At 43.4% G+C, this 26477-nt stretch overlaps 1 protein-coding gene and 1 long non-coding RNA gene across 5 annotated transcripts in view; one reads left to right on the top strand and one right to left on the bottom strand.

Moving 5' to 3' along the window:
- The window catches only part of LOC133772061 (uncharacterized), a 190058-nt gene that overhangs the window by 31170 nt on the left and 132411 nt on the right, over positions 1-26477 (bottom strand). For 3 of the 4 annotated variants that reach the window (XR_009867684.1, XR_009867687.1, XR_009867685.1), the window contains exon 8: positions 22543-22667. This is a non-coding gene — a long non-coding RNA (uncharacterized LOC133772061). Of the gene's footprint in view, positions 1-17905; positions 18835-22542; positions 22668-26477 lie in introns of those variants that run through there. The other variant, XR_009867686.1, reaches the window with a different exon arrangement.
- Positions 7461-9729, top strand: LOC133772058 (E3 ubiquitin-protein ligase NRDP1-like). The gene has a single exon (XM_062208613.1). The coding sequence runs from the start codon at positions 7805-7807 to the stop codon at positions 8756-8758; it is 954 nt and encodes a 317-aa protein (XP_062064597.1). The 5' UTR covers positions 7461-7804; the 3' UTR covers positions 8759-9729.

Here is a 26477-nt window from a genome sequence, read left to right as displayed (position 1 = left end):
ATTAATATAGAAGTGCACACAAAATTCAGGCCGTGGATTCCAATGCCCTTAGAAAGACTTCTGCCAGCCAAGGATCGAGGATATGCTTGTGTCTTTCCAGAGAATGCAGAACAGCCCATTTGAGTACCAGCCAGAAACATCAAGCCTGCAACTTACAGCCAACCTGAACCAGCTGAACAAGACTGAGATTCTGCCTTCTTAGTGGATGCACCTGCCCTATCATCCTACCCTGAAAAACTTCCCATAGCCACATTCATTACTGTTTTGTTCCCACTAGCTCTGGTCAGCCACTCAAATGGCCCACAGCTGGTGTGTAGTCATGCCATTCCTGATAACCATTATTCCTCATTCCTACCCCTATCTGAGCAAGCAATCCTGTGGTCTCTTGATTTGAGCGCTGGTCAGTCAATGATGGGTAAGATCCCCTGGGGGACAACCTAAGACAGGCACAGCTGTGTATAGAGACCACATGGAAACGGGGTCAACAATGGTATGGCCAAGAATCATGCCTCTTGTTGCTCAAAAATAAATGAAAAGAGGGAAATATGGTGGGAAAGCGGCTGCTGTAAAGCGGTGAGTTAGGAACAATGGCGTAGGGTCAGAAGACAATTGAGGGCAGCAGAGAAATCGCCTGAAGTCCTGAGGCTATGGCAACTGTTCGACCAAGCTCTCCATAATGACTCAGAGGAAATAGCAGCCCTCTTAGATGAAGGGGCTGATTTACTAGAGGAAACAGAGAGAATCTCCATCTGGGAGCCTAGACGGAGACAAAGAGGATGGAGACAGAGAGGACCAACATGGGTCGGGACAGAGAGATAGGAAGGATGAGAGACCCCTTCCTTCTGCACCCCCCTATTCGGCACATTTGCCCATAGGAGGAGTTCCCCCATGTTGCTGCAAACTGGCTAACCTAACTTTGCAGGATCGGCCATCATGGCAACCGATCACCTTAACCAAGAATCTCCCCCCTCCGGAGGACTCCTCCTCCATGAGAGAGACAAAAGGCGAGGGCTTCTCCCTAGAACCTCCTCGAGAAAAATTGGCAGGAGGACGAGGCACTCCACCTAAGTTGGAAGAATATCACCACATAAATCAGGCTTTCCCTGTGATAGTGGACGCGCAGGGCAGCCGGGGATGGACCCCCCCTGGACCATAAATTGTTGAAGGAATTACAACAATCAGTACAATTATATGGACCACATGCTAACTTTACTAAAGCGGTCCTAGATAGCATAGGCACTAATGGACTAGTCTCAGAGGACTGGAGGAACCTAGCTAAGGCAGTGCTTGGAGGGGGAGACTTCCTCCTCTGGTCCGCAGCATACAGAGAGCTCGCGAGGGCTCAGGCCCATGATAACATTAGGAACGGTCAGCCAGCCTGGAACGAGGATATGCTAAATGGGGAAGTAGCTTTTAATGACGAACAGGCCCAGGTTAGTTGCCCTAATGAGGTTTTCATGCAAATGACAGAACTAGCCTGGAGGGCATGGAAGGTCATTCCAAGGAAGGAGATCAGACACAGTTTATCCAAGATTACACAAGGCCGGACAGAGCCCTATGCTGATTTTCTGAACAGATTAATGGAGGCTACCGGCAATATCTTTGAGACCATGGATGAGGCTATGCCTTTAGTCCGAAGGTTAGCCTATGAACAAGCAAACAAAACCTGCCATGAGGCTCTAAGGCCCTGGCAGCACAAGGTGTAAGACCCCTGCTAAAAGTAAATATTAAAATAATATTATAGTGAAGGGTTAAAAAGTTTAGCTGCTGGTGGTAGACATCCCTTAAGATAACTGTGTCTCCACCCACCTGCAGAATAACCTTGGGAAACTGCCTTGTGTAACTGCTCTGTGTAACTGTCTCATGCGATAACGCTTGTAGGAGTCCAAAAAGAGCTGCAATAAGTTTCTGTAACTTAGTGACCATTGTATAAACTTACCCCCTCCCAACACGGGCTCCAAATGTACCCAAGATTAGCAAGCAGAACATTTTGTGGCTTTTCCAGGAAAGACCATCATCCCTTCCCTCACTAAAAATTGCACCAAGAGTTTGCATGCCTGTTGCCCTTCAAAATAGCTAATCACCAAACACTCCACATACATATGTTAATCATGTGGCTATTGTCTGGCCTGAGGTCTGGGTCTCTGGGGTCTCCATCCTGATGACCATGAAATTGGGGTCGTTCAAAGGACATTCCCACCTTTTAAAAAATCTGTAGGGATGTCATGGATGAAGTAGCCTCGGGAGAGCACGCAGCAGTTGCCATGGCCAAAATTATACGCAATAACAGGCTAGGACGAAAGTGTTCTAAGTGTGGAAAAGAAGGTCACATGAAAAGGGAATGTACAGAACAGACAATCGGGATGCCAACAAGGACTGTGCCCTTGATGCAGTAAAGGCAACCATTGGGCAAAAGTGCTATTCCAAGAAAGATAAGGCAGGCAATCTGCTCCTATCGCCCACCAAATCAAGTGCCCAGAATAGTACATTCCAAAAAAATGAGTGGCGGGCCCCCACACCCAGGGGCCCGAAAACTCAATGGGTGAGAAGACAAACCATGGGGGGAGTAGGACCATCTCAAAAGGACTGGCAAGCGTTTACTGCACAGAGCTGCGAGCCACCAATTATTTAGTATTAACACCTCAAATTGGAATCCAGGCAATAGATGTGGAACCTCGGGAGCCCATGGATGATATCTACGGTTTAGGCATTACTATAAGAAGGGCTGTACTGGAATAAGAAGGCCATGCCAAGGTGGCCACTGGCAAGCGAGCATCAGTTACTCAGGAATGGCTTTGAAACCCACCTGGCAATGGAGCCTGCCTGGCAACAGGCTGTGATTGGATGGCTTTGGAAACTGGCGACAGGCTGTGATTGGATGGATTTGAAACTGCCTGGCAACAGGCTGTGATTGGATGGCTTTGGAAACTGCCTGGCAGTTTGGTTGGGGCATAGACCGCCCCTTGACCAGATTGGCTGGTCTTGGCTATATACTGTTGTACCAACTGTAATAAAGGAATCTGCAGGCTGCTCACCTCAAGCCTGCTTTCACCTGACTCCCGGGGTCTGTGTGTTGACTCCGTGCCTCTTGCCCCCACCACGCTGCTCCTCTCAGAAATGAACCCACTGCAACATTGTTGAGAAATCAATGGCAACATCTGGTGCGCCAACTGAGAAAGAAACAGTGTGTCAGTCTCAGGGAGGTCCCCCCTGGATTTCGGCAAGTAGGCCCCTCGGTGTTTTGTGTGCTGTTTGGTTCTGTGAGGGTGAGCACAGAACCCCCTACCTACACCCCTTTCCTTGTCCTTGTCCTCAGTCTAAGAGACCCCAGGTTAGCACACACCACCCAGAAGCATACGTCGCTTCTCGGCTGCTCCTTTTACTTTTCGGTTCGCCCGGCTAGCTCAGTCGGTAGAGCATGGGACTCTTAATCTGTCTCCAAGAGTAAAGTTCCTTGAGAACCAAGAAAGAGTGAAAGTTCCTTCAGAACCAAGAAACAGTGACCATGTCATGACTGCGTTGGACCCTTGCTGGCAAGGGTGTGGCATTTCTCCTAGCAGCACAAACAAAGGCAAGAAAGTTTTCTTGGGAATGGGACCTCCCCACCATCATCTGTGCAGAGCTAAAGCAAAGTTAATAGTAGAGCTGCCTCTACTGGCAACACCAAAACTGTTAAAGTGAAGACAGACATTGGCAAGGTGTTAGATGTGAAAAGAGGGAGTAGCCGTGGTGTCAGAATCACCTGCCCCCAAGAATCACGTTGCTCTCCGACAAAGCCTGTGAAAACACTTAAGCACAATTGCAGGCCCAGGCAAATGCTGTCCAGGGACATCCTTTCAACTACAAAGCTTCCTCCTGTAAAAGTATCAAGTCATGTAGCCAAGAAGCACCCTTAGCTGACCAAAATTACCCATCAAAGAATGCACTGACCAAAGACAGGTTGAGATAGCCCCAGAAAGTGGTGGCATTCAAGGATCAGCCACTATCACAGAGGCATCCATGCCCAATAAAGAGTTCCTGCCCCACCCAAACCATATCTGCAGGCATCAAGCCAGCCAGGTATCTCCAACCACACCTACATTTTCTGAAGCAGTGTGTTGGGAGATCTGTGTCTACTCTTCAAACATAAAATGCTCCTTCAGCGTTTTCAGGAATGAAGATTTCCTCCTCCCAAATTATTTATCCCTTTTTGAAAATACTGACTTCTGCAATAAATATTCTAAAGATTGTTGTCTTTTATGTGTACTATTTTGGAGACATGATTTGAGTAACATAGGGTTTATACTTAGGGAAAGGAATTACTTACTCATCATCTTACTCATCATCTCTTTTGGATTTAAATGATGACAGTCCACTGGAGCTCTAGGGGGATGGTTATCAACTGCCTCTTAAGGCCATTCTGCCCCTGAAGAAGTCTGAGGACCTGTGCTCTGTTTCCTAGTCTGTATGATATTGTGTGGCAGCCCATATGCTCTCCCCCTCACTGACTATTTCTTGGCCTCTGGAGGAATAAAGGAGGTAAGTCATCATATCTGAAGAGGGTCAAAGAAACATACCTTTTTTAGAAAATTGTACATAATCTTATTTTTTTAAAGAAAATATTGTAATGACTAGAGCATGACATAGGCGGGTGAACTTCACCTCAGGCATGGTTGAAGATTACTACCATAGTAGGCATGGGATTGATTGGGTTAAGGTCTAGAAACATTAGAATTGTTGGTTAAGAAACTGTCAGGAGAGGCATAGTAATGCATTGGGAAACCATACTTTGGGGCATTGATGTTTTCCTACTGGAAAATAAGCTTATGAAGGTAGCTCCCTGCCACCCATGTGGGAGACCCAGATGGAGATTAGGGCTCATAGCTTTTGTCTTGCTTAGCCCCAGCCATGACAGCTATTTGGAGTTTGAGCCAGAATATGGATGATATGTCTCTGTCTATCTTTCATTCTGCAACTCTGTCCTTATTTTTAAAAGATTTGTTCTTTTTTTGAAATTCAGAGCTACAGGGAGGGAGGGAGAGCATCTTCCCTGTGCTGGTTCACTCTCCAGATGGCCACAACAGCCAGTGTGAGACCAGGCTGAAGTGAAGAGCCAGGAGCATCATCCATGTCTCCCAGAAGGGTGACAGGGTCCAAACACCATCCTCCACTGCTTTTCCAGGCTATTAGCAGGGAGTTGTATTGCAAGTAATTACCCAAGACATGAATTGGCACCCATATGGGATGCCCGCACTTTACCTGCTAACACTACGACACCTGCCCCACACTCAGCCTTTCAAATAAATAAATGTTAAATAAAACATTGGATAATTTTGTGGAAAGCACTTCAAGTAGCTTTCACAGTAAAAAGTTGGAAATTCTGGGTGTCAAAATAAAACAAATATAAACCATGTTCACTGCAGCTCCCTCACTCTACCATACTTCTATCTTTTTATCCGGAGTTATGCCATTCAACCTGCCTTGTCTGAAGCTTAATGTTGCAGAATCAATGAAGATAGTGTGGAGATCCTGGGATGGTAAAAAAAAAAAAGTGGGATGGGGCCCAGAGCAAGGAACTGGAAGCCGTGGAGATCAGTGGAGGAACTAATATCCATGTGGATTGACAAAGCAATAACATGGAGACCTCTACTCTCCCATCTAGAGTCTTACCCCAATTAGGTTGCTGCCACACCCCAGAGTTTACCACTGGGAATGTCTCTACCAATTGAAGTATTATAATCTGACCCCGTGACCTCAACCCTCTAACTTTGCCACATATACTGTATATTTGTCAACTTTTGAACTCCGGATCATAATTTTTCCACTTATTCATCTACCCAATAGCCTCATGTCTGCATTTCCTCCCTCTTTAAGCAGATTTTATTATCTTCAAGATAATATTTAAAAGGCTCCACTCCAAATTACTCTCTTCCAATACACTTTAATCTTTCCTGTCTGGCAATATCTCATTTCTCTGGCTTTTCCAGAAATGCATACCTATAAGTGACTAATAACTATTAATTTTACGATCAACTCTACTGATTTTAGGGGTAGCTCTAGCACTGCCTGGAAATAATTTATTCACTCATTTCACAAATCATTATCCTATCCTATGTAACAGTGAACAAATATAACAGAACTTAATTCACCAATTCCCTAGTTCATGTTCTCTTCCATTCTATTCAAAAACCATTTGAAATCTCCTACACTTTTGGGAAACTTATGCTATCTCTCCTTGGTCATCAGATGTGTTGGACTCACCATTTACAGAGTAACTAGAAGCTACCTCATGGAAGTCTTCATCAAAAACTTCCTTCCTTCTTTCCTTCCTTCCTTCCTTCCTTCACCCCTTCCTCCCTTCCTCCCTTCTTCCCTTCATCCCTTTCTCCATTCCTCCCTTCCTCCCTTCCTCCCTTCCTCGTTCCTTCTTCTTTCTCACACAAAAAATCACCTTCTTCCACAGTACTCAACTACAAAGGAATTAGACTTCCAGAAATGTCTTTATTGAGAGATAACTAAACTCTGGTCTTCATGAATTGACTTATGCATCCCAGAAATCCTTACTGCCTCCTTTCTCTCTTCATGAGGTATTCAATATCTTTTTCTTAAAGCTTTTCATCACAAAGATGTTTAAACATACACAGGATCAAGTAGAATAATGTGATTCTCCATGTACCTACCCTACAACTTTCAGTCACCATTTGGTAGGTGTGATGGACCCCATCATTACACTATGAGTAAAGTGTAAATTCAATTTAAACATTGTTCATTCATCTCTTAAAAGGTATGTTATTTGCCTTATGTAGATGCTCTCAACATTTCTTTGATATTTACCACATGAGGAACATATTTACCCACAACAAATGTAAACCCCATTGGTGATTAAACCACATTGAGCTTTGGAGCTTTTGGCAATCAGCTCTGCTATGCCTTCTAGTTAATCCTGAGAAGTCATTAGAAGGTATTCTTACCCCTACTCCATACAGAAAGTAATCTTTCAGAACAAATTCAGTGCACAGTATTACAGTTCCTTAACCACACAGACAACATCACATTTAAAGGAACTGAAGTAGGAAACAGCACAGGTGGACAAAACCCTAAGATTGCTATGCAAATATTTTCAATACTTAGAAGAAATGTTTTCCTTTTACAAATGTAAAATAAGTTATTTTGCTTCATTATACTTAGTAGATCAACTATACTAAGAGTTCATGTCCTTCCTAAAATGCCACTGAAAGTAAAGAATTATAACAGAAGCTCCTTGATTTTATTACTCATAAAGTAAGTAGAAAACCACTATGAAATGCCACTTCACACCTACTAGAATGATCACAATCAAAAAACCAGATAACAGGGGTAGGCATTTGGCACAATGAGTTGAGGCACTTCTTGGGATGCTACCATCCCACATCCAAGTGCTTGGTTTGAATCTGGCTCTTCCACCTCTTTATTTTTTTAAAAAAATATGTGTTTCTGGCCAAGGATCCGTCTGAGGCAGCGACGAGTGGTCGGAACCTTCTTCCTCCTCCTTCCCCTTCCCCTTCTCCCTTCGGGGAAAGGCTGGGGCTGGGCACCTGGGCTGTTCGGTGGCCAGTGCGGCCTCAGCTCCAGCCAGGCCTGGAGTGTTCCTGGTTGTGACATCACATCCATCCCCGTGGCGATGGAGCCTGTCACCAGGAAGGAAGCCTCAGTCGAATAGCCAACAAGATGGGTTACTCGGAGCATCTCCTGAGTGGCACTGAGTGGAGGCATCAGGGGGTCGGAGCCCGGTGAACAGGGAGTCTGCCCCCAACACTTGGAAGGACCTGGGTTTCAGTGATGAGACATGGGGTATGATGTAACTCGTTTCCAGGGGGATGTTGACGAAGACCTTATCTGTCCCATCTGCAGTGGAGTCTTGGAGGAGCCAGTACAGGCGCCTCATTGCGAACATGCTTTCTGCAACGCCTGCATCACCCAGTGGTTCTCTCAGCAGCAGACGTGTCCGGTGGACCATAGCGTTGTGACGGTCGCCCACCTGCGCCCAGTACCTCGGATCATGCGGAACATGTTGTCAAAGCTGCAGATTGCCTGTGACAACGCTGTGTTTGGCTGCAGTGCTGTTGTCCGGCTTGACAACCTCATGTCTCACCTCAGCGACTGTGAGCACAACCCGAAGCGGCCTGTGACCTGTGAACAGGGCTGCGGCTTGGAGATGCCCAAAGATGAGCTGCCAAACCACAATTGCATTAAGCACCTGCGCACCGTAGTCCAGCAGCAACAGACACGCATCGCCGAGCTGGAGAAGACTTCAGCTGAACACAAACACCAGCTGGCGGAGCAGAAGCGAGACATCCAGCTGCTAAAGGCATACATGCGTGCCATCCGCAGTGTCAACCCCAACCTTCAGAACCTGGAGGAGACAATTGAATACAACGAGATCCTAGAGTGGGTGAACTCCCTGCAGCCAGCAAGAGTGACCCGCTGGGGAGGGATGATTTCGACCCCGGATGCTGTGCTCCAGGCGGTGATCAAGCGCTCCCTGGTGGAAAGTGGCTGCCCTGCTTCTATTGTCAACGAGCTGATTGAAAATGCCCACGAGCGCAGCTGGCCCCAGGGTCTGGCCACACTAGAGACAAGACAGATGAACCGGCGCTACTATGAGAACTACGTGGCCAAGCGTATCCCTGGCAAGCAGGCCGTGGTGGTGATGGCCTGTGAGAACCAGCATATGGGTGATGACATGGTGCAGGAGCCGGGGTTTGTCATGATATTTGCACATGGTGTGGAGGAGATCTAGAGAACTTGCTGGGCTATCAGGAAGAGATGGAAATCAGAAAATCCCATCGCTCCCGCAGCTGGGCCCTGAGTCCTCCCCACCGTCCTTAATGCCACGGCTGACACTTGGGCCACACCTCTCCCCGCTCTTCTGGCACTGAAGGGCCCTGGGGCACTTTGCTCAGCCTTTCAGGTGGGAAACCCAGATTCCCTCCTTTTGCCATATTTCTCCCCCCAAAATGTCTGGAAGTCCTCAGTCTGGGTGGGAAAGCTCCCGCCTCCGTTCTGCCTAGGGGCCATGGTTCCTGATATTTTCTGAAAGCACAAAGAGATTCAGATTCATCTTCCCTAGAGGATCAAGTAGAGAGAGGTGTGTAATTGTCCCTCTCCTCCCAAGTGGAATCAGAGCAGGCAGGCCTGTTGTCTCTGAGCAGCACTTAGAGGGCAGCTCTGGGGAGCAGACATTCTGAAGAAATGGTGAGCATGGAACAGAAACCCTAGGAATAAACAGGCCAGTGACTGGCCCTCGCTGATGACCCCGAGGGGAAGACTGGACCTCCGTGCCAAGCGCACCCTGCCCAGCCGATGTTAAAGGTGCAGCTCCTGCTGGGTCTGCAGGTGTGCAGACTGGAATGCTAAACATTTCCAGATGAGCTCTTTCTCGTAATTAGGGAATGACAGGATTGGGGGTTGGGGTTGATATGTCGGGACTTGTATGCTCAGCTGGAAGCTGTTCTCTGGCACTGCGCCCTGTGGTGTGGGCCATCATCGTTCCATAGACCCTCCCCAGCCCTGTGAGTATAGTTAGTTATTTTGATAATTCTCTTTGGCCATTGTTTGTTTATATTTCACAAACCTCACCTGTGCGCCCTACCTTCTTCTTTCTTTCTTTTTTTTTTTTTTTTTTTTTTTTAGAATGGCCTGGTCATGGCTACCCTACTTTCTAGCCCAGCCATATTGTTGGCAATTTAATTTATTTACTTTTTTTTTTTTTAAGAAAGGAAAAAAGAAAAAAAATCAACAAAACTTGAAAAAAAAAATATGTGTTTCTTGTGGCTTTTTCAAGATTTTTTCTGTTTACTTGAAAGAGTTACAGAGAGGCAGAGATCAAGAGAGAGGTCCTGCATCTACTGGTTCACTCCTCAGATGGCTGCAACGGCTGGAGCTGCACACATCCAAAGCCAGGGGCCAGGAGACTCTTCTGGGTCTCCACATGGGTGCAGGGGCTCAAAGACTTGGGCCATCTTCTACTGCCATCCCTGACCACAGCAGAGAGCTGGATAGGAAGAAGAGCAGTAGGGACAAGAACCAGTGCACATACGGGATGCTGGAGCCCCAGGCCAGGGCTTTAACGTGCTGTGCCACAGTGCCAGCCCCTCTTCCACCTCTTATCTAACTTCCTGCTAAAGTGAACTCTGGGTGGTATCAAGTGATGACTCAAGTACTTGGGCCCCTACCATTCACTTCAGAGATCTGCATGGAATTCCAGTCTCTTAGCTTTGGTTTGGCCCATTGTTATGGGCATTTGGGCAGTGAACCTGCAGATGGAAGATCTCTCCCCATCTGTTTCTCTGTTTCTGTTGGTTTGTCTGTCTCCCTGTCTTTCAAATAAATGAAAACAAATGAATAATAACTGGAAAAAAAGATATAAGTTTTGAGAAAATGTAGAGAGATACGAAGTCTTGCATACTGCTAAAGAGAATGAAAATGGTGTGTTTTGGAAAACAGTTTGACAGTTCCTTAAAATATTAAACACAGAGTTGCCAGTGAAGCCAGCAATTTTTCTCCTAGGCATTATACACAAGAGAGATTAAAAATTAAGCACACAGAAATGGCACATAAATATTCACAGCAACAGCACTCACAGCAGCCAAATGTGGAAACCACACCAATGTCCATCCGCTGATGAATGGATAAGGAAAGTGTGGCACATACTTACAATGACCCATAATTCAGCCATAAAAAGGGAACACTGATGAATGCTACCACAAGAATGAGCCTTGAAGTCCTTGGGCCTCTGCATGCATGTGGGAGACCTGGAAGAATCTCCTGGTTCCTGGCTTCAGATTGACACAGCCCTGGCCACTGTGGCCATTTGGGGAGTGAAGACTTCTCTCTCTCTGCCTCTGCCTCTCTGTAACTCTCCACCTGTCAAATAAATAAATGCATTTTTTAAAAAAATCAAGGCATAATAAAAATGTGTTGGGAATAAGAGAGGGAATTTGGAAGAAGGATGGATAGCAGACCAGGTTCTGTGGAGGGAACAAGATTTGAGAGCATTCAGGAACAGAATAACTTCAAAGGGGTTCTAGGGGGAAGAATACTAAAAGATGTTTAAATTGTTGCCATGGGTAGATATGCCATGCCCTCATCTTCCTCTTTGTTGGGCTTTATGCACTTTGGTAGAGGCTACTCTGTTCTTTAGTAATGGTCTTTAGCAAATATGAATCCTTTTGAGGAAATAAGGTGGAGTGGGCTGTTGCTAAGTCTATTTCTGATTCTGTAGAGTTAAAATACATTGTATATATAGAAAGCCTTATCTGAGAACAGAGTAAATGTTGAGGGCAAAAATCCCTGGGCATATTAGACTTTTTGTTCAAAACTTACATGGAGTCTGAGTTAATGCCTAGGTAACAATATGGTATAATAGAAATCTATGATTAGAAGGTAGCGTGGAGAGATCTAAAGGACCGCAGGAGGATGAACAGATCATTTAGTGTGTAGGGGGGATAGGACTGGGAATTTTTCTCCCCCATGTTGTTCCTTCTTCCAAACTCTTGAACTTCTAGTACCTATGCTAAAGCTTTGTGATGTGGGCCTGGAAATCTGGTCTAGAACGTATATACTTAGTGTCCAGTTTCTGTTCATGTGGGCCATGTTCTTTGTCAGAAGGGCCTTTCTGAAACATGGCTGGGATACAGCTTGGTTTCCAAGGTATTCCTATCATTGAATTCCTGGGTAGTGCTTCGCCTTCTATTATTAAAGAGGAGTCTATGTTTTCTAATATTCTTGCAACAGAGGCATCAGTCAGGTGAGTAAACCAGAGCTACTAAGAGGGTTTAGCTCTTTCTTCTGTTCTAACACAGGAATTTAATGCTCTCAATTTCCCTCTAAGAACTGCTTTTGCTGGATACCACAAAATTTCCTAAGTTGAATTTTCATTTTAAAATAGTTTAAAATTCCTCCAGACATATCTTTGACCCATGTGTTAATATTGTGCTGATTAATCACCATGTATTTGGGGATTTTCTAGCTATCTTTCTGTTATTAAATATTAGTTTTATTCCATTACGGTCAAAGAGTAGATTTAAGATTCCTATTTGTTCCAGTACTCTGGCACAGCAGGTAAAGCTGCATTCTACAGTGCTGCCATCTCATGTGGGTGCCAGTTCAAGACTTGGCTGCTCCACTTCCAATCCAGCTCTCTGCTATGTGCTGGGAAAGCAATAGAAGAGGGCCCAAGTCCTTGGGCCCCTGCACCCACATGGGAGACCTAAAAGAAGCTCCTGGCTCCTGGCTTTGGATCAGTGCAGCTTCAGCCATTGCAGCCAATTGTGGAGTGAATCAATGGATGGAAGACCTCTCTCCCTCTCTGCCTCTACTCTCTCCGTGCAACTTATATTTGATAAATGCCAACTAGGTCAAGTTGATTGATGGTGCTGTTCAGATAAACAATATTTTTATGATTTTTTGCTTGCTGAATCTGTATCTTACTAAGAGAGACTTGCTGACATTCAAAAGTGGATTCATCTGTTTCTCCTGTGTTTCTATTTTTGCTTCATATACTTGTATTCTGACATTCTGTTTTTAAGTGTATACCTATTAAGGATTGCTATTACTTCTAGACAATTGACCCTTTTGTACATTCTGTTCTTTATTCCTGATAATTTTCCTTGTTCTAAAGTTTGCTTTGTCCAAAATTATATTCTACCCCCCTTTTCTTGATTAGTGTGAGCATGGTGTATTTTCCACTATCTCTTTACTTTCCATCTGTCTGTCTTTATATTTAACATGAGTGTATTGTAGGTAATATATTATCTTTCAGTCGGTAAAATTAGATGAATGACACCTAAGGCGATTTTCTCAGACTTGGGATATTATCTACCATGTCTGGAACTGTTGACTACTCATTGCAGCTTTTGTTTGTCTTCTGTGATTTTCAACAATAATTTCATTTACTCTTTGATTTAGATGATATTTTATTTACCCTCTCTTTAGTTTAGATGATATATTAAGGTATACAATACATTTTAATATAGGAGGATATGTCAAAAGGTTTGTGCAAAATGAAACTAAAAGACAGTTTGGTAGTGCCAGTGCTGTAACATAGCAGGTAAAGCTGCCGCCTGCTGTGCCAGCATTCCATATGGGTGCCTGTTTGAATCCTTGCTGCTCTACTTCTGATCCGGCTCTCTGCTATTGCCTTGGAAAATGGAAGGTAGCACAAGTCCTTTTTTTTTTTTATCATTACTTTTTTTTCTTTTTTTTTAACTTTTATTTAATGAATATAAATTTCCAGTATACAGCTTATGGATTACAATGGCTTCCCCCCCCCCATAACTTCCCTCCCACCCGCAACCCTCCCCTCTCCCGCTCCCTCTCCCCTTCCATTTGCATCAAGATTCATTTTCAATTCTCTTTATATACAGAAGATCAATTTAGTATAAAGATTTCAACAGTTTGCACCCACATAGAAACACAAAGTGAAACATACTGTTTGAGTACTAGTTACAGCATTAAATCACAATGTACAGCACATTAAGGACAGAGATCCCACATGAGGAGCAAGTGCACAGTGGCTCCTGTTGTTGACCCAGCAAATTGACACTCTAGTTTATGGCGCCAATAACCACCCTAGGCTGTCGTCATGAGTTGCCAAGGCTATGGAAGCCTTCCAAGTTTGCCGACTCTGATCATATTTAGACAAGGTCATAAAAGACAGAGTGAGGATAGTAACCAATGATCCTAAGAGTGGCATTTACCAGGTTTGAACAATTATACAGCATTAAGTGGGGAAGAGGACCATCAGTACACACATGTTGGGAGTAGAGCCATTGGTGGTAGAGTAGAGGTTATGATTACAAAGGAATGAGGCCCAAGTGCACTAGACAGGGCCTAGAACAAAGGACAGAGTCATTATTAGAGGAGCTAAGAAAGGTGCTGTCTAAGCTACAATTAAGTTTTCTGATTGAGAGGCAAATAGAACCTGATAGAAGGGGCTTGATAATAATCTGGTGGGCTTTAGGCCTTGTAAATTCAGAGGCCCAGACCTATCTATCTCTTCACATGGGGTATATCCTAAGGGAGGTGTGAACCTCCTGGGGGAAGGCACTCTGTTGACTTTCATTACTTGGCTGGCCTGGGAGGAGAGCTGGCCAGGTAAAGGCAGGGGGCATCTCTAATAAGAAATTTACAGTTCTGCCTGCAATGTTCCTGACCCTACTTGACCATCCCCTCAGCTGCAGTGGTCACTTTGGAAGTTGGGCTGAGTGAAGGGCTTTTCAGCTTAGAGCCAATAAGATCTGTGGCTCTGACCTGGGCATCCTTCGACTCCAGGGCAGGTCCATTTCCAGTGATCCAACTCTTGGCAGGCAGAGCTGCCAGGGCTCTTCACAAGTTGACTTCTGCTGAAGCCCAGGCTTACCACATTGAAAGCCACTGCAGTGGACTGGCCTGTTGGGTCTCCTTGAGGGCAGATCACTGTACAGATCAGCCATTAATAGGCCTGCCACCCATTGCTTCTGATGCCGAGCTTTCTTTTCCTCCTGGTTTGTGTTAAAGCAGACCAGAGGATGCAAGTCAAGGGAGTGCCCGTTTCCCATCTCTAATCTTCGGTGGCCTGAACTACAAGTCTATAGTCACAGGCATGTTCTGTAGTAGTTTTTCTAAGGTAGACAATGCCCATGAGGAAAATTATATTCTCACTTAAAAACTTTCTTTCCCTTTGGTCTGAAAGGGAGGTTTTTTCTACTTACTGTATACTTCGCTGATGGCGAAGCGAATCTAGCTATGAGATTATTATTTGAGTTCTTATTTTGGCTATGCTATTGCAGAAAAATGTTAGCCATCTCTTTTATAAGGTCTAAAGATTAAATTGTGCATCCTACAGATTCCTTCATAATAGAATTAGTTTCCTACCTTGAAGAGAATAGAGAAATGAAAGAACAAGTTGGGCTTAGAATAGCGAAATGAGGGAGCAAGTCCTAGATCACTTGCTGACAATAGCAATATCACATGAATACTTAGCATGCCGTTTCAACCACTAGATAACAACTTAAGAAAACATTTATCAGAAGGTCCAATGCCTTCTACAAATTTTAAGAATCATGTATTTGAAAACACCTCTTAAATATCTAACATGGTGTAGTTTGTTTAGCCAGTAAACTTAAGCACAACCATCTAAAATGTTTTTAGTTTCTTTCTACCAACAAGTCTAAAACATATGATACACAGATTCAGGTCCCACAAATTAAAATGTGTCTTTGATTGATTTTAGCAGCTTAAATTTATGGACAATCTTATCTATAAGCCATTTAAAATAAAACTCTTAATAAAATTTCCCCATGTGGACATACAATATGTACACACATATAATATAGCATAATAGACCAATATAGCAATTTTAATAATAGCTTTTAAAATCTTTAACTCTTTTTGTAGATTGCCAATTGATTTGAATTGCTTTTTCTTTTTAGTAACCTCACTTAACCATACTTTCTCTCAGTTGGTACTGTGAATACATTATTGGCTTCATCTGTTTACAGAGCCATCCCAAAGTACTGAATACAATAAAAGTGGCTGGAAAAAGTCCATAGGATCCTATAGGAGGACAGCTAAACACAGAACCAACAACGCTTTAGTTTTATGAGCAGCAGATCATATATAACTGTGGATGACAAAAGACTTTAAGTCACCATGTTTAAAATTATAAACTCATCAACCAACAAGAGGCACTTGCTTACTTCACAGTATTTTTGAAAGCACCTGTAGGATTTTACAAGTATTTAACCCTTTAAGCCTCTGGGGCTTTCTCATTAAGATAACTATCATGTCTAGTAACACAAGATCATTAGACTTTTTAATTCTCAAACATTTGTATTAATAGCATTTTCCATTATAGAAACTTAAAGTCTGGTACCACATCACATCTTGACAGTCCTTCTAATATACTCCAAATAGACTGATTAGTTGGTGTCTCTATAAGATGAGAGACATAGGTCCTTCGATTTTTTCAGTTGGGCCCAAACTGGAAAAACCAAAGTCCAGGATTTACTGGAAATTTTAGAGACCAGATTGTTTGAAACTTTGATTTTTTGAATGCCTGTCAAGAATGCCAAGAAGGCTCAAAATCCAAAATATCTGGTTGAAATAAGATTTCTTAAAATCATGACATAACATAGACCAAATTTGATCATTGTTACAAGGTGATTATTCAAATTTTTGAAAAAAGCACATATTTAAATAACCCATAGCTCTTAATAAAAATTCAGCTGTTTTTGAACAATTAGAATTTAACAGACATCAAGAGAACATAATAGATTACTTTAACACATTGCTTTAACAGAGCATCAGAGTTTAATTCTATGTCAAAGAGAAATTGAGCTTCCTGTGATCTTTTGCTGTGAGGTTTCCTTCCTTTACCTTCTTTCATATTGGTGACTATGTTTCTGTGTTTCTGTGTGTAAGACATCTTTAAGCATCTTTTGCAGGGCAGGATGAGTGGCAACAAATTCTTTCAGTTTATGTTTGCTATGAAAAGTCTTAATTTCACCTTCATTCACAAATGAGAGCTTTGCAGGATATAGTATTCTGGGCTGGCAGTTTTTCTCTCTTAGTACCTGGGCTATGTCTCGCCATTCCCTTCTAGCTTGTAGGGTTTCTGATGAGAAGTCTGCTGTGAGTCTAATTGGAGATCCTCTAAGAGTGATCTGACGTTTCTCTCTTGCACCTTTTAGGATCTTTTCTTTATGTTTCACTGTGGTGAGTTTGATTACAATGTGTCGTGGTGAGGATCTCTTTTGGTCATGTTTATTAGGGGTTCTATAAGCTTCCTGTACTAAGATGCCTCTGTCCTTCTCCAAACCTGGGAAATTTTCTGCTAGTATCTCACTGAAAATGCCTTCTAATCCTTTCTCCCTCTCCATGCCTTCAGGAACTCCTAGAACCCGAATGTTGGGTTTTTTAATAGTATCCTGTAGATTCCCGACAATATTTTTTAAATTTCTAATTTCTTCTTCTTTTCTTTGGTTTGCCTGTTTCCTTTCCTGTTCTCTGTCTTCTAAGTCTGATATTCTCTCTTCTGCTTCGCCCATTCTGTTTTTAAAGCTCTCTAATGTGTTTGTCATTTGATCTATTGAACTCTTCATTTCATTATGATTTCTAGTCACTATCAGAGTTTCTTGTTCCACTAGTTGTTTCATTTCATTTTGATTCCTCCTTAATATTTCATTTTCACGAGAGAGATTTTCTATCTTGTCCATGAAGGATTTCTGTAGTTCAAGAATTTGTTTTTGAGAACTTCTTAATGTTCTTATCAATTTTTTGAGATCCGCTTCTTGCATTTCTTTGATCTCATCATCTTCATAATCTTGAATTGGGGTGTCTTTTTCATTTGGGGGCGTCATAGTGTCTTCCTTGTTCTTGTTAGCTTGGTTTTTGCGTTTGTTGTTTGGCATGTTGGAGATATTTGGTTTCTTCACTGTGGTGTTTTTTCTTGTTACACTATGGCTCTATATTAAGTGGACTGTCTGCTTTCAGTGGAGCCTTAGAGGCTTGAGATGAGTGTGGACTGAGAGCTGTGTTTGGTTCCTCAGGGTTGAGGGTGTGTCAAGGATGACACTCCCAGGTTAGGTGTGGTAAATCTCTCTTTCTTTTTTTGATTTAAAAGGGAAGTAATTCCGCACAGCTGAACGTAATTGGAGGTAGTTAGCAGGCAAATGATATACCCACAGGAGCCAAAGATCGGAAGCTCTTTCCCAAGGACCACACAGGGAATCTCTGCTGCCCTCAGTGTGGGCTCCAATTCTCCTGCAGTCTCCCACTGGGTTGCCAAGTTGATGCTAATCTCCTGTTATTTCACCCCTCCCCACAGAGTCAGGTTTTTCTGCTAGGCTCAGGGCTGGTGCAGACCTGAGGTCGCCCTGCTTATGATGTATGTCCAAAATGGCGCCTGCTCTGTCTTGCTCGCCTTTGAGAGGTGAGCGGAGAGAGAGAAACTTGTGTCCGTATCAGTCACTTTTTTTATTTTTTTTCTCTCTCTTCTAGTTAGCCTGGTGAACTTTTCCCCACGGAGTTTCAAGCCTCGTTCCCTCTAGCCTCCTCTTTCCACTTGCCTGCTGGTGTCTCCAGCTATGGAGGTTCGGCTCACCTCGCGTTCCAGTGCTGGTTCGTTGAGTCTGCCACTGGTGTCCCGAACTTGGGCTCCCACGCTCTCCACGCAGGTCCACTGTGAATCACTAGTTCCGGAAGAGTTTCCTCTGCTGTTTCATCCCCTACTCTTCCTTGACCCTGCAGTATCTCCACTTATATTAAACTTTCTCTCCCCCCGGACTAAGTGTGCTCCCTGCCTATTCCGCCATCTTGCCGCCTCAAGTCCTTTTTTTTAAGATTTATTTATTCATTTATTTGAAACTCAGAGTTACACATGTAGGAAAGGAGAGGCAACAATATTGCCAACAAGGTGTAAGGTAGCTTTCCTTTATGTGTGTGGGCACGGCATGTTCCTGCAAACATCACATATAATTACTGATTCTGTACAAAAACAAGACTATACATACAGAGTTACATGAACCAAAGGGACTTGCTTTTTATTCAATATATTACATGTAGGCCTCCAGGACAATTCATATACTTCCACCAATGAACCATTATGTTCCACATGATATTTTTTTCAGTGTCCATTAATAAAGTCTATAGCAACACAGCCATACCTGTCCATTTATGGTCATCTATGGCTGTTTCTGTGCTACAGGGTAGAGTGCAGTAAATGTGACAAAGGCTATATGGCCCACAAAACCCAACACAAATGCTATCTGGCCCTTCACTTAATAAGCTTGGCATTCTCTGCTTTAGAGCAGTGGCTTTCAATTTTGGAGTCACCTGGAAAGTATTAACAATGATGATTAAATTGGTTGTGGGTGAGCCTGGCTGTTACCAGACCCACCATATTTAATTTATTATTGATAACACTTGCATAATATGGCTATCAAGGTCTAGTTTGACTATATTAAAATTTATCTAACCATTCTCAATGGATACTTAGACTGTCTCTTGATCTTTGATCTTACAAATAATACTGCAATAAATACTATCAGCATCTTTCTTTAAAAAAAAAGATTTTGTTTGTTTGAAAGGCAGAGTTAGGGGCTGGCACTGTGGCATAGTGTTTAAGCCACCAACTACAGTGCTGGCATCCCATTCAGGCACAGTTCTAGACCTGGCTGTTTCACTTCCTGTCCAGGTCTCTGCTATGGCCTGGGAAAGCAGCAGAAGATGGACCAAGTCCTTGGGCCCCTACACCAGTGTGGGAGACTCAGAGGAAACTCCTGCTTTGGATTGGCACAGCTCTGGCTGTCGCACCATCTGGGGAGTGAACCAGCAGATGGGAGGATGAGAGACCCCTCTTTCTCCCTTTATTTCTCTCACTTTCTCTGTCTTTCTCTCTTTCTCTTTCTCTGTCTTTCTGCCTATAACACTTTCAAATAAAATACATGAATCTTAAAAAAAAAAGGTCAAGTTAAAAGGGGTGGGTATCCAGTGGTTCACTCCCAAATGGCTGCAATTGCTGGGTCTAGCCCAGGTCAAAGCCAGGAGCTAGAGCTTCTTCCAGGTCTCCCATGTCAGTGCAGGGACCCAAGGACTTGGGCCATCTTCTGCTGTTTTCCCAAGTGCTTAGCAGGGAGCTGGGTCACAAGTGGAGCAGTGGCCGATGTTATGGCATAGCAGGTAAAGCTGCTGCCTGCAGTGCTGGCATCCCATATGGGCACCAGTTCATGTCCTGGCTGCTCCACTTCCGGTCCAGCTCCCTGCTATGCCTAGGAAAGCTCCTGCCCACACATGGGAGACCCAAAGGAAGCTCCTGACTCCTGCCTTTGGATCAGTGCAGCTCCAACCATTGTGGCCAACTGGGGAGTGAACCAGTTTATGGAAGACCTCTCTCTTGCTCTCTCTCGCTCTCTCTCTCTCTGCCTCTCTTAATGTCTGTATGTAACTGTGACTTTCAAATAAATAAATAAATCTTTAAAAGAAAGAAAGAAAGTGGAGCAGCAGGGACTCAAACCAGCATCCATATGGGATGCTGGCATCACTATGCCACAGCACTGGCTCCAAACATTCTTATGCTAGTTTTTTTAATTTCAAATACATCTCTAACTCTTTATCTAATTATCAGAGGCAAAGACAGAGACTGACTGAGCTCCCATTTACTGATTCATTCCACAAATGCCTGCAATGACAGGGGCTGAGCCAGGGTCAAAATTGGGAATTCAATCCACATGTTCCACACAGGTGGCAGGGACCCAATCACCTGAGTCATCATGGCATGATGGCATAGCTGGTAAAGCTGCCACCTGCAGTGCTGGCATCCCATATGGGTGCCAGTTCAAGTCCTGGGTGTTCCACTTCCAATCCAGCTCTTTACTGTGGCCTGAGAAAGCAGAAGATGGCCCAAGTGCTTGGGCCCCTGCACCCACATGGGAGACCTGAAAGAAGCTCCCAGCTCCTGGCTTTGGATCCGCGCAGCTCCAGCCATTGCGGCAAATGGGGAGTGAACCAGCAGACAGGAAGATCTCTTTCCCTTTTTGGTTGGTTCCTCTCTGTGTATCACTCTGTCTTTCAAATAAATAACTTTTTTAACTATTGTGAATTGGGTCCCCTGCCTGAACTATGGCACCTGCAGTGTCAGCATCCCATATGGGCACCAATTCTCTCTCTCTCTATCTCTCTCTCTCTTTCTCTCTGTGTCTTCCTCTCTTTCTCTATAAATCTTACAAATAAAGAAATCTTTTTAAAAAAATTGAGAATTGTCTGGGCCTTAATTTTAACAGAAATGCCATTAAAGTGTTGCCAGTAAATATTAAGCTAGTTGCTGATTTTTCCCTTATTGCGAGAGAAACACACACATACACACATACACAGAAATCAAGCACAAGTTTTGGAATGTTAACAAAGTCTTTTATTGTTAATATCCACTGAGATAATTACATGGATTTTATTCAACTTGTCCAAATAATGTTACACTAATATACTTCCTTACGTTAAATCATTTGTATTTGTATTCATTTTCTTTAGCAATGATCTTCATTTCTCTTGCACCCTTGTCAAGGTTTGATATCAAGTTAATATTACTAGGGGCTGGTGCTGTGACCCACTGGGTTAATGCCCCAGCCTGAAGCTCCGGCATCCCATAGAGGTGCTGGTTCTAGTCCCAGCTGCTCCCCTTCCAATCCAGCTCTCTGCTATATCCTGGGAAAGCAGTAGAAGGTTGCCCAAGGACTTGGGCCCCTGCACCTGTGTGGGAGACCCAGAAGAAGCTCCTGGCTCCTGACTATGGATTGGCACAGCTCCGGCCATGGCAGCCATCTGGGGAGTGAACCATCAGATGGAAGACCTCTCTCTCTCTGCTTCTGCAATCTCTCTCTCTCTGTACCTCTGAATTTCAAATAAATAAATAAATCTTTTTTTAAAAAAAGTTAATATTACTAGCTTCATAATACAGAAATAATTACAAGTGACATCTACTGAACATTTTTAATACTCATTTTTCATGATGTTCATGTAAATTTCATCACAGTCCCATGATATCTGTTACCTCCCTTCCAGAGATGGTGTAGCTAAATCCTAGAGATTCAGTAACTTCCCTAAGGAACCATGCACTGAGGGCAGAGGTGAATTTTCAAGGTGGGGGCATGCTAATATCCAACATTCCATGCTACTTGACACCTTTCTGTCAACATTCTATGGAGAGTCACCCTGGGGTTACTTGATGGGCTAGGAAAGTCTCTAGCTAAGGGTGTTGCAAATTCCCCAGCTCTGCCAACAACTGGGAAAATCTGCTAGACCACAAGAAAGCTGACCCTTTGCAAGCCGAACATTCAGATTCTAGTCCATTCTCCAAGCAGTCAGCCTCTGGCTGTCCTGCCCACTTGCTACGTCCCTGCAGCCTGTTCAGTACATCTACCTCTACTCTCCCCATCTGGACGGCAACACACTCTACAACCACAAGTGACACTGGAATTCAGAACTTTCTAAAAATGGGGCAGTGAGAAAATACATCAGTAAAATTGTAATAATCAAAAATAATGTATTGGGGCTGGCACTGTGGTGCAGCAGGTAAAGCCTCTGCCTGTAGTGCTGGCATCCCATATGGGTGCCAGTTTGAGTCCTGGCTGCTCCCATCCCAATAAAGCTCTCTGCTATGGCCTGGGAAAGCAGAAGAAAATGGCCCAAGCCTTTGGGCCCCTGCACCCATGTGGGAGACCTGGAAGAACTCCTGGCTTTGGATAGGCTCAGCTCCGACTGTTGCGGCCAATTGGGGAGTGAACCTGTGGATAGAAGATCTCTCTCTCTCTCTCTGCCTCTCCTCTTTCTGTGTAACTGACTTTCAAATAAATAAATCTTGGGAAAAAAATAATGTATTGAGGATCAGTCTCTTCCAAAGTTCTTCAGTTTTCTACTTGTTGAACCAATTTAATAAAGTTCAATTTTTATAGAAAATTACAGATTTACCAAGTTTGAACATTCCTAGCATCTACCTTTAAATAACTTTAGGAAAGCACTCCAAAAAGCAAAGGAGAGACTCAAGTTTACCTTGACTTTGAGCAAGATGAGGAATCTTTGATGTGACATATCTGGCAGTATCTGATTATGCTGATTCACTGTTTATCTTCTCCAGTTGAGCCAGGAGTCCCGCAATCTGAGAATTATTGGTAAAGCTAAAAAAAAAAAAAGAAAGAAAAAAAGAAAAGAAAAGCAAATGTTATCTAACATCAGGATACATTCTAAACCAACTGTAAAGTCAATACTACAAGAGGCCGGCACCATGGCTTAACAGGCTAATCCTCTGCCTTGTGGCGCCAGCATACCGGGTTCTAGTCCTGGATGGGGTGCCGGATTCTATCCCAGTTGCCCCTCTTACAGGCCAGCTCTCTGCGGCAGTGGAGGATGGCCCAAGTCCTTGGGCCATGCACCCGCATGGGAGACCAGAAGAAGCACCTGGCTCCTGGCTTCAGATCAGCACGATGCGCCGGCCACAGTGGCCATTGGAGGGTGAACCAATGGCAAAAAGGAAGACTTTTCTCTCTGTCTCTCTCTCTCACTATCCACTCTGCCTGTCAAAAAAAAAAATACTGCAAGATCACTGTGTAGTTGGAGGCTGTAGGGTGGAAGGTTCTGTAGATATCTGTTAAGTCCATTTGGTCCATAGTGTCAATTAACTCTGCTGTTTCCTTGATGATTTTCTGTCTGGTTGATCTGTCCCTTGGTCAAAGTGAGATATTAAAGTCCCTCATTACTACTGTATTGGAATCTACGTCTCCCTTTAGATCCATTAACATTTCTTTTAAATAGCCAGGTGCCTTGTAATTAGGTGCATATACATTTATAATAGTTACATCTTCCTGTTGAATTGATCCCTTAATCATTACATAGTGCCCTTCTTTGAGTCTTCTAACAGTTTTTGTGTTAAAGTCTATTCTGTCCTATACTAGGATGGCTACATCAGGTTTTTGGTTTCTGTTAGCATGGAATACCTTTTTCCATCCTTTCACTTTCAGGCTGCATGCATCTTTGTTGGTGAGATGTGTTTCTCGAAGGCAGCAAATGGATGGGTTTTTGTTTTTTAATCCATACAGTCTGTCTGTATCTTTTAACTGGAGAGTTGAGGCCATTTACATTCAAGGTGACTATTGATAAGTAACGACTCTGTGCTGCCATTTTTCTGAAAATATTCCTATTTTTTACTTTGGATTTCCTTTGACTTCTCCTGGGAGATTTTCTTCCTTTACCTTCTTTCGTAGTGGTGACCATCTTTCTGTGTTTCTCTGTGTAGCACATCATTAATCATCTTCTGCAGGTGGATGGCTGGCGACAAAGTCTCTCAATTTCTGTTTGTTATGGGAAGTTTTTATTTCACCATCATTCATAAATGAGAGCTTTGCAGGATATAATATCCTGGGCTGGCAGTTTTTCTCTCTTAAGACTTGGAACGCATCTCATCATTCTTTCCTAGCCAGTAGGGTTTCTGATGAGAAGTCAGCTGTGTGTCTAATTGGAGATCCTCTGAAAGGAATCTGGCATTTCTCTTGTGCACATTTTAGAATCTTCTCTTTATGTTTTACGGTTGAGAGTTGATTACAATGTGTCAGATGAAGATCTTTTCTGGTCATGTCTATTAGGAACTTTATGTGCTTCCTCTACTTGGATGTCCCTTTCTTTCTCCAAATGAGGGAAGTTTCCTCTTATTACTGCACCTAAAAGGCCTTCTAATCCTTTCTCTCTTTCCACACATTCTGGAACTCCTAAGACCCAACATCCCATATGGGTCCTGGTACAAGACCTGGCTGCTCCACTTTTGATCCAGCTCTCTGCCATGGCTTGGGAAAGCAGTGCAAGATGGCCCAAGCCCTTGGGCTACTGCACCCATGTGGGAGACCCAGAAAAAGCTCCTGGCTCCTGGCTTCAGAGTAGCCAAGCTCTGGCCATTGTGGCCATCTTGAGAGTGAACCACTGGGTGGAATACCTCCCTCTCTCTCTCTGTAACTCTCAAATAAATAAAAAATATTAAAAAAACCAGAAATGTTGGTTATTATCGATTTTAGCAAGCTGTCATTTACTGAGTCAGCCAGGCACTAATTAATCTTCACATTCTTATTATAACAGTATTATCATTAAAATAATTTTATAGATGTCAAAACTGAGGTATAGCAGAGTTAAGCAGACTGTTCAAGGCCGTACAGCTAAGAAAACCTGAACATGGAGCCAGTTTGCCTGACTTTTAACCAAACTTCAGACAACTCCTTGGCACTTAAGAACTTTCACAGAGATGATGCAATGAGCTCTGACTCCTAAGTCAAACTCTTCCTGTGAAGGTCCAGATAACAAATATTTTAGGCATTGTGAGCCACAGTCTGTCAAATTCCTCCACTTGGCAACCACAATGCAAATGCAGCATGGAAGGAGCAGGGCTGTGTTCCCATAAAATTCTCTTCACATAACTCAAACCCAAATTTCCTTCAGTTCTCAGGTGTCAAAAAGTATTATTTTGACTTTTGGGGGGGTGGAGCAAAGATGGCAAATAGTGAAGTCGCACATTGATAATCCGGGAAAGATAGGTTGATATAAGAGGAATTACAGTAAATACAGGGAAAGGCCCAGGGGAAAAATGCAGAGGAAACTCCTCTGGATCTAGTGGAGGAGACACAGATGACCTGTGGCAAGAGCAAGGACGCTCATGGCTCTGGCTCTGAGTCTTCACATCCACACTGGAGGTGAGCTCAGTAATCCGAGACGTTGGCTGAAGAAGCGGCAGAGAGGGAACGGGGCTGAAAACTGCGCAGGGAGAGCTCACTAAACTAACTTCAGGAGAGAAGAAAAAGAAATGGGGTGGGGTGGGGACCACTCTGGAGGACTTTCTCTCTCAGCCCACCTAGCAAAGGCAGGCAAGAGACAAAGAGCAGGCGCCATTCTCGATATACGTAAAAGGTGCACGCCCTCAGGGCTGTGCGTGACATCAGAGCTGTGCACAACAGGGCCATGTGTGTGAACTCAGAGCTGAGCTCAAACTAAGTCAAACAGAAAATCCTGACTCTTGTGGGGAGGGGGAGGTGAAATACCAGGAGGTTAGGATTTAATAAAAGGGTAGAACTAATGAACTGAGGTGGTGGAAAAAAATATAGAGAGACGGTGGGGTGAGAGTGCTCATGGAGGTCACGTGACTACTCTCCAGAGATGCTACAATTCGGTAACCTTAGCAACCCGGTGGGAAACTGAAGGAGAAACCGAACCCACACTGAGCGCAGCACAGATACTTTGAGTGATCTGTGGGGAAAAAAAAAAGGCAGACGATTCCTATACCCACAGAAGCCAGAAATTGGAAACTAACTATCATCAATTCTGCTCAGCTGTGTGGTATTACTTCCCTCCTGAAAATAAATAAATAAATAAATAAATAAATAAAGAGAGAGAGAGATCTACCACATCTAACCCTGAAGAACTAAGCAGAGCACTCTGCCCTCACACATCTCAGGCCACCAAGGCTACTCCAATAGCAGACAGCCCACTTAACACAGTCATAGTATAACAAGAAAAAAAAAAACACTTTAAGGAAATAATTCAAAGAATTCCTCCAAAATGCCAAGCAATAAACACAGAAACCATGGGAACAAGATCAACTAACACATTATGATGCCCCCAAATGAACAAAACACCCCAGGCCAAGATTATGAAGATGATGAGATAGAAGAAATGCAAGATACGGATTTCAAAAAATTTATGATAAAAACATTTAGAAGTTTTCAAAAGCAAATTCTTGAACTACAGAAATCCTTATTGGACAAGATAGAAAATCTCTCTCATGAAAATGAAATCTTAAGGAGGAACCAAAATGAAACTCAGAAACTAGTAGAACAGGAAAGTGTGATAGTGAAGAGAAATCAAAATGAAATGAAGAACTCAATAGATCAAATGACAAACACATTAGAGAGCCTTAAAAACAGAGTCAGTGAAACAGAAGAGAAAATATCAGA

This window comes from Lepus europaeus, chromosome 12 (assembly GCF_033115175.1).
Source record: "Lepus europaeus isolate LE1 chromosome 12, mLepTim1.pri, whole genome shotgun sequence".
NCBI classification, from domain to species: domain Eukaryota; kingdom Metazoa; phylum Chordata; class Mammalia; order Lagomorpha; family Leporidae; genus Lepus; species Lepus europaeus.
This window is presented reverse-complemented; position numbering and strand designations above follow the sequence as displayed.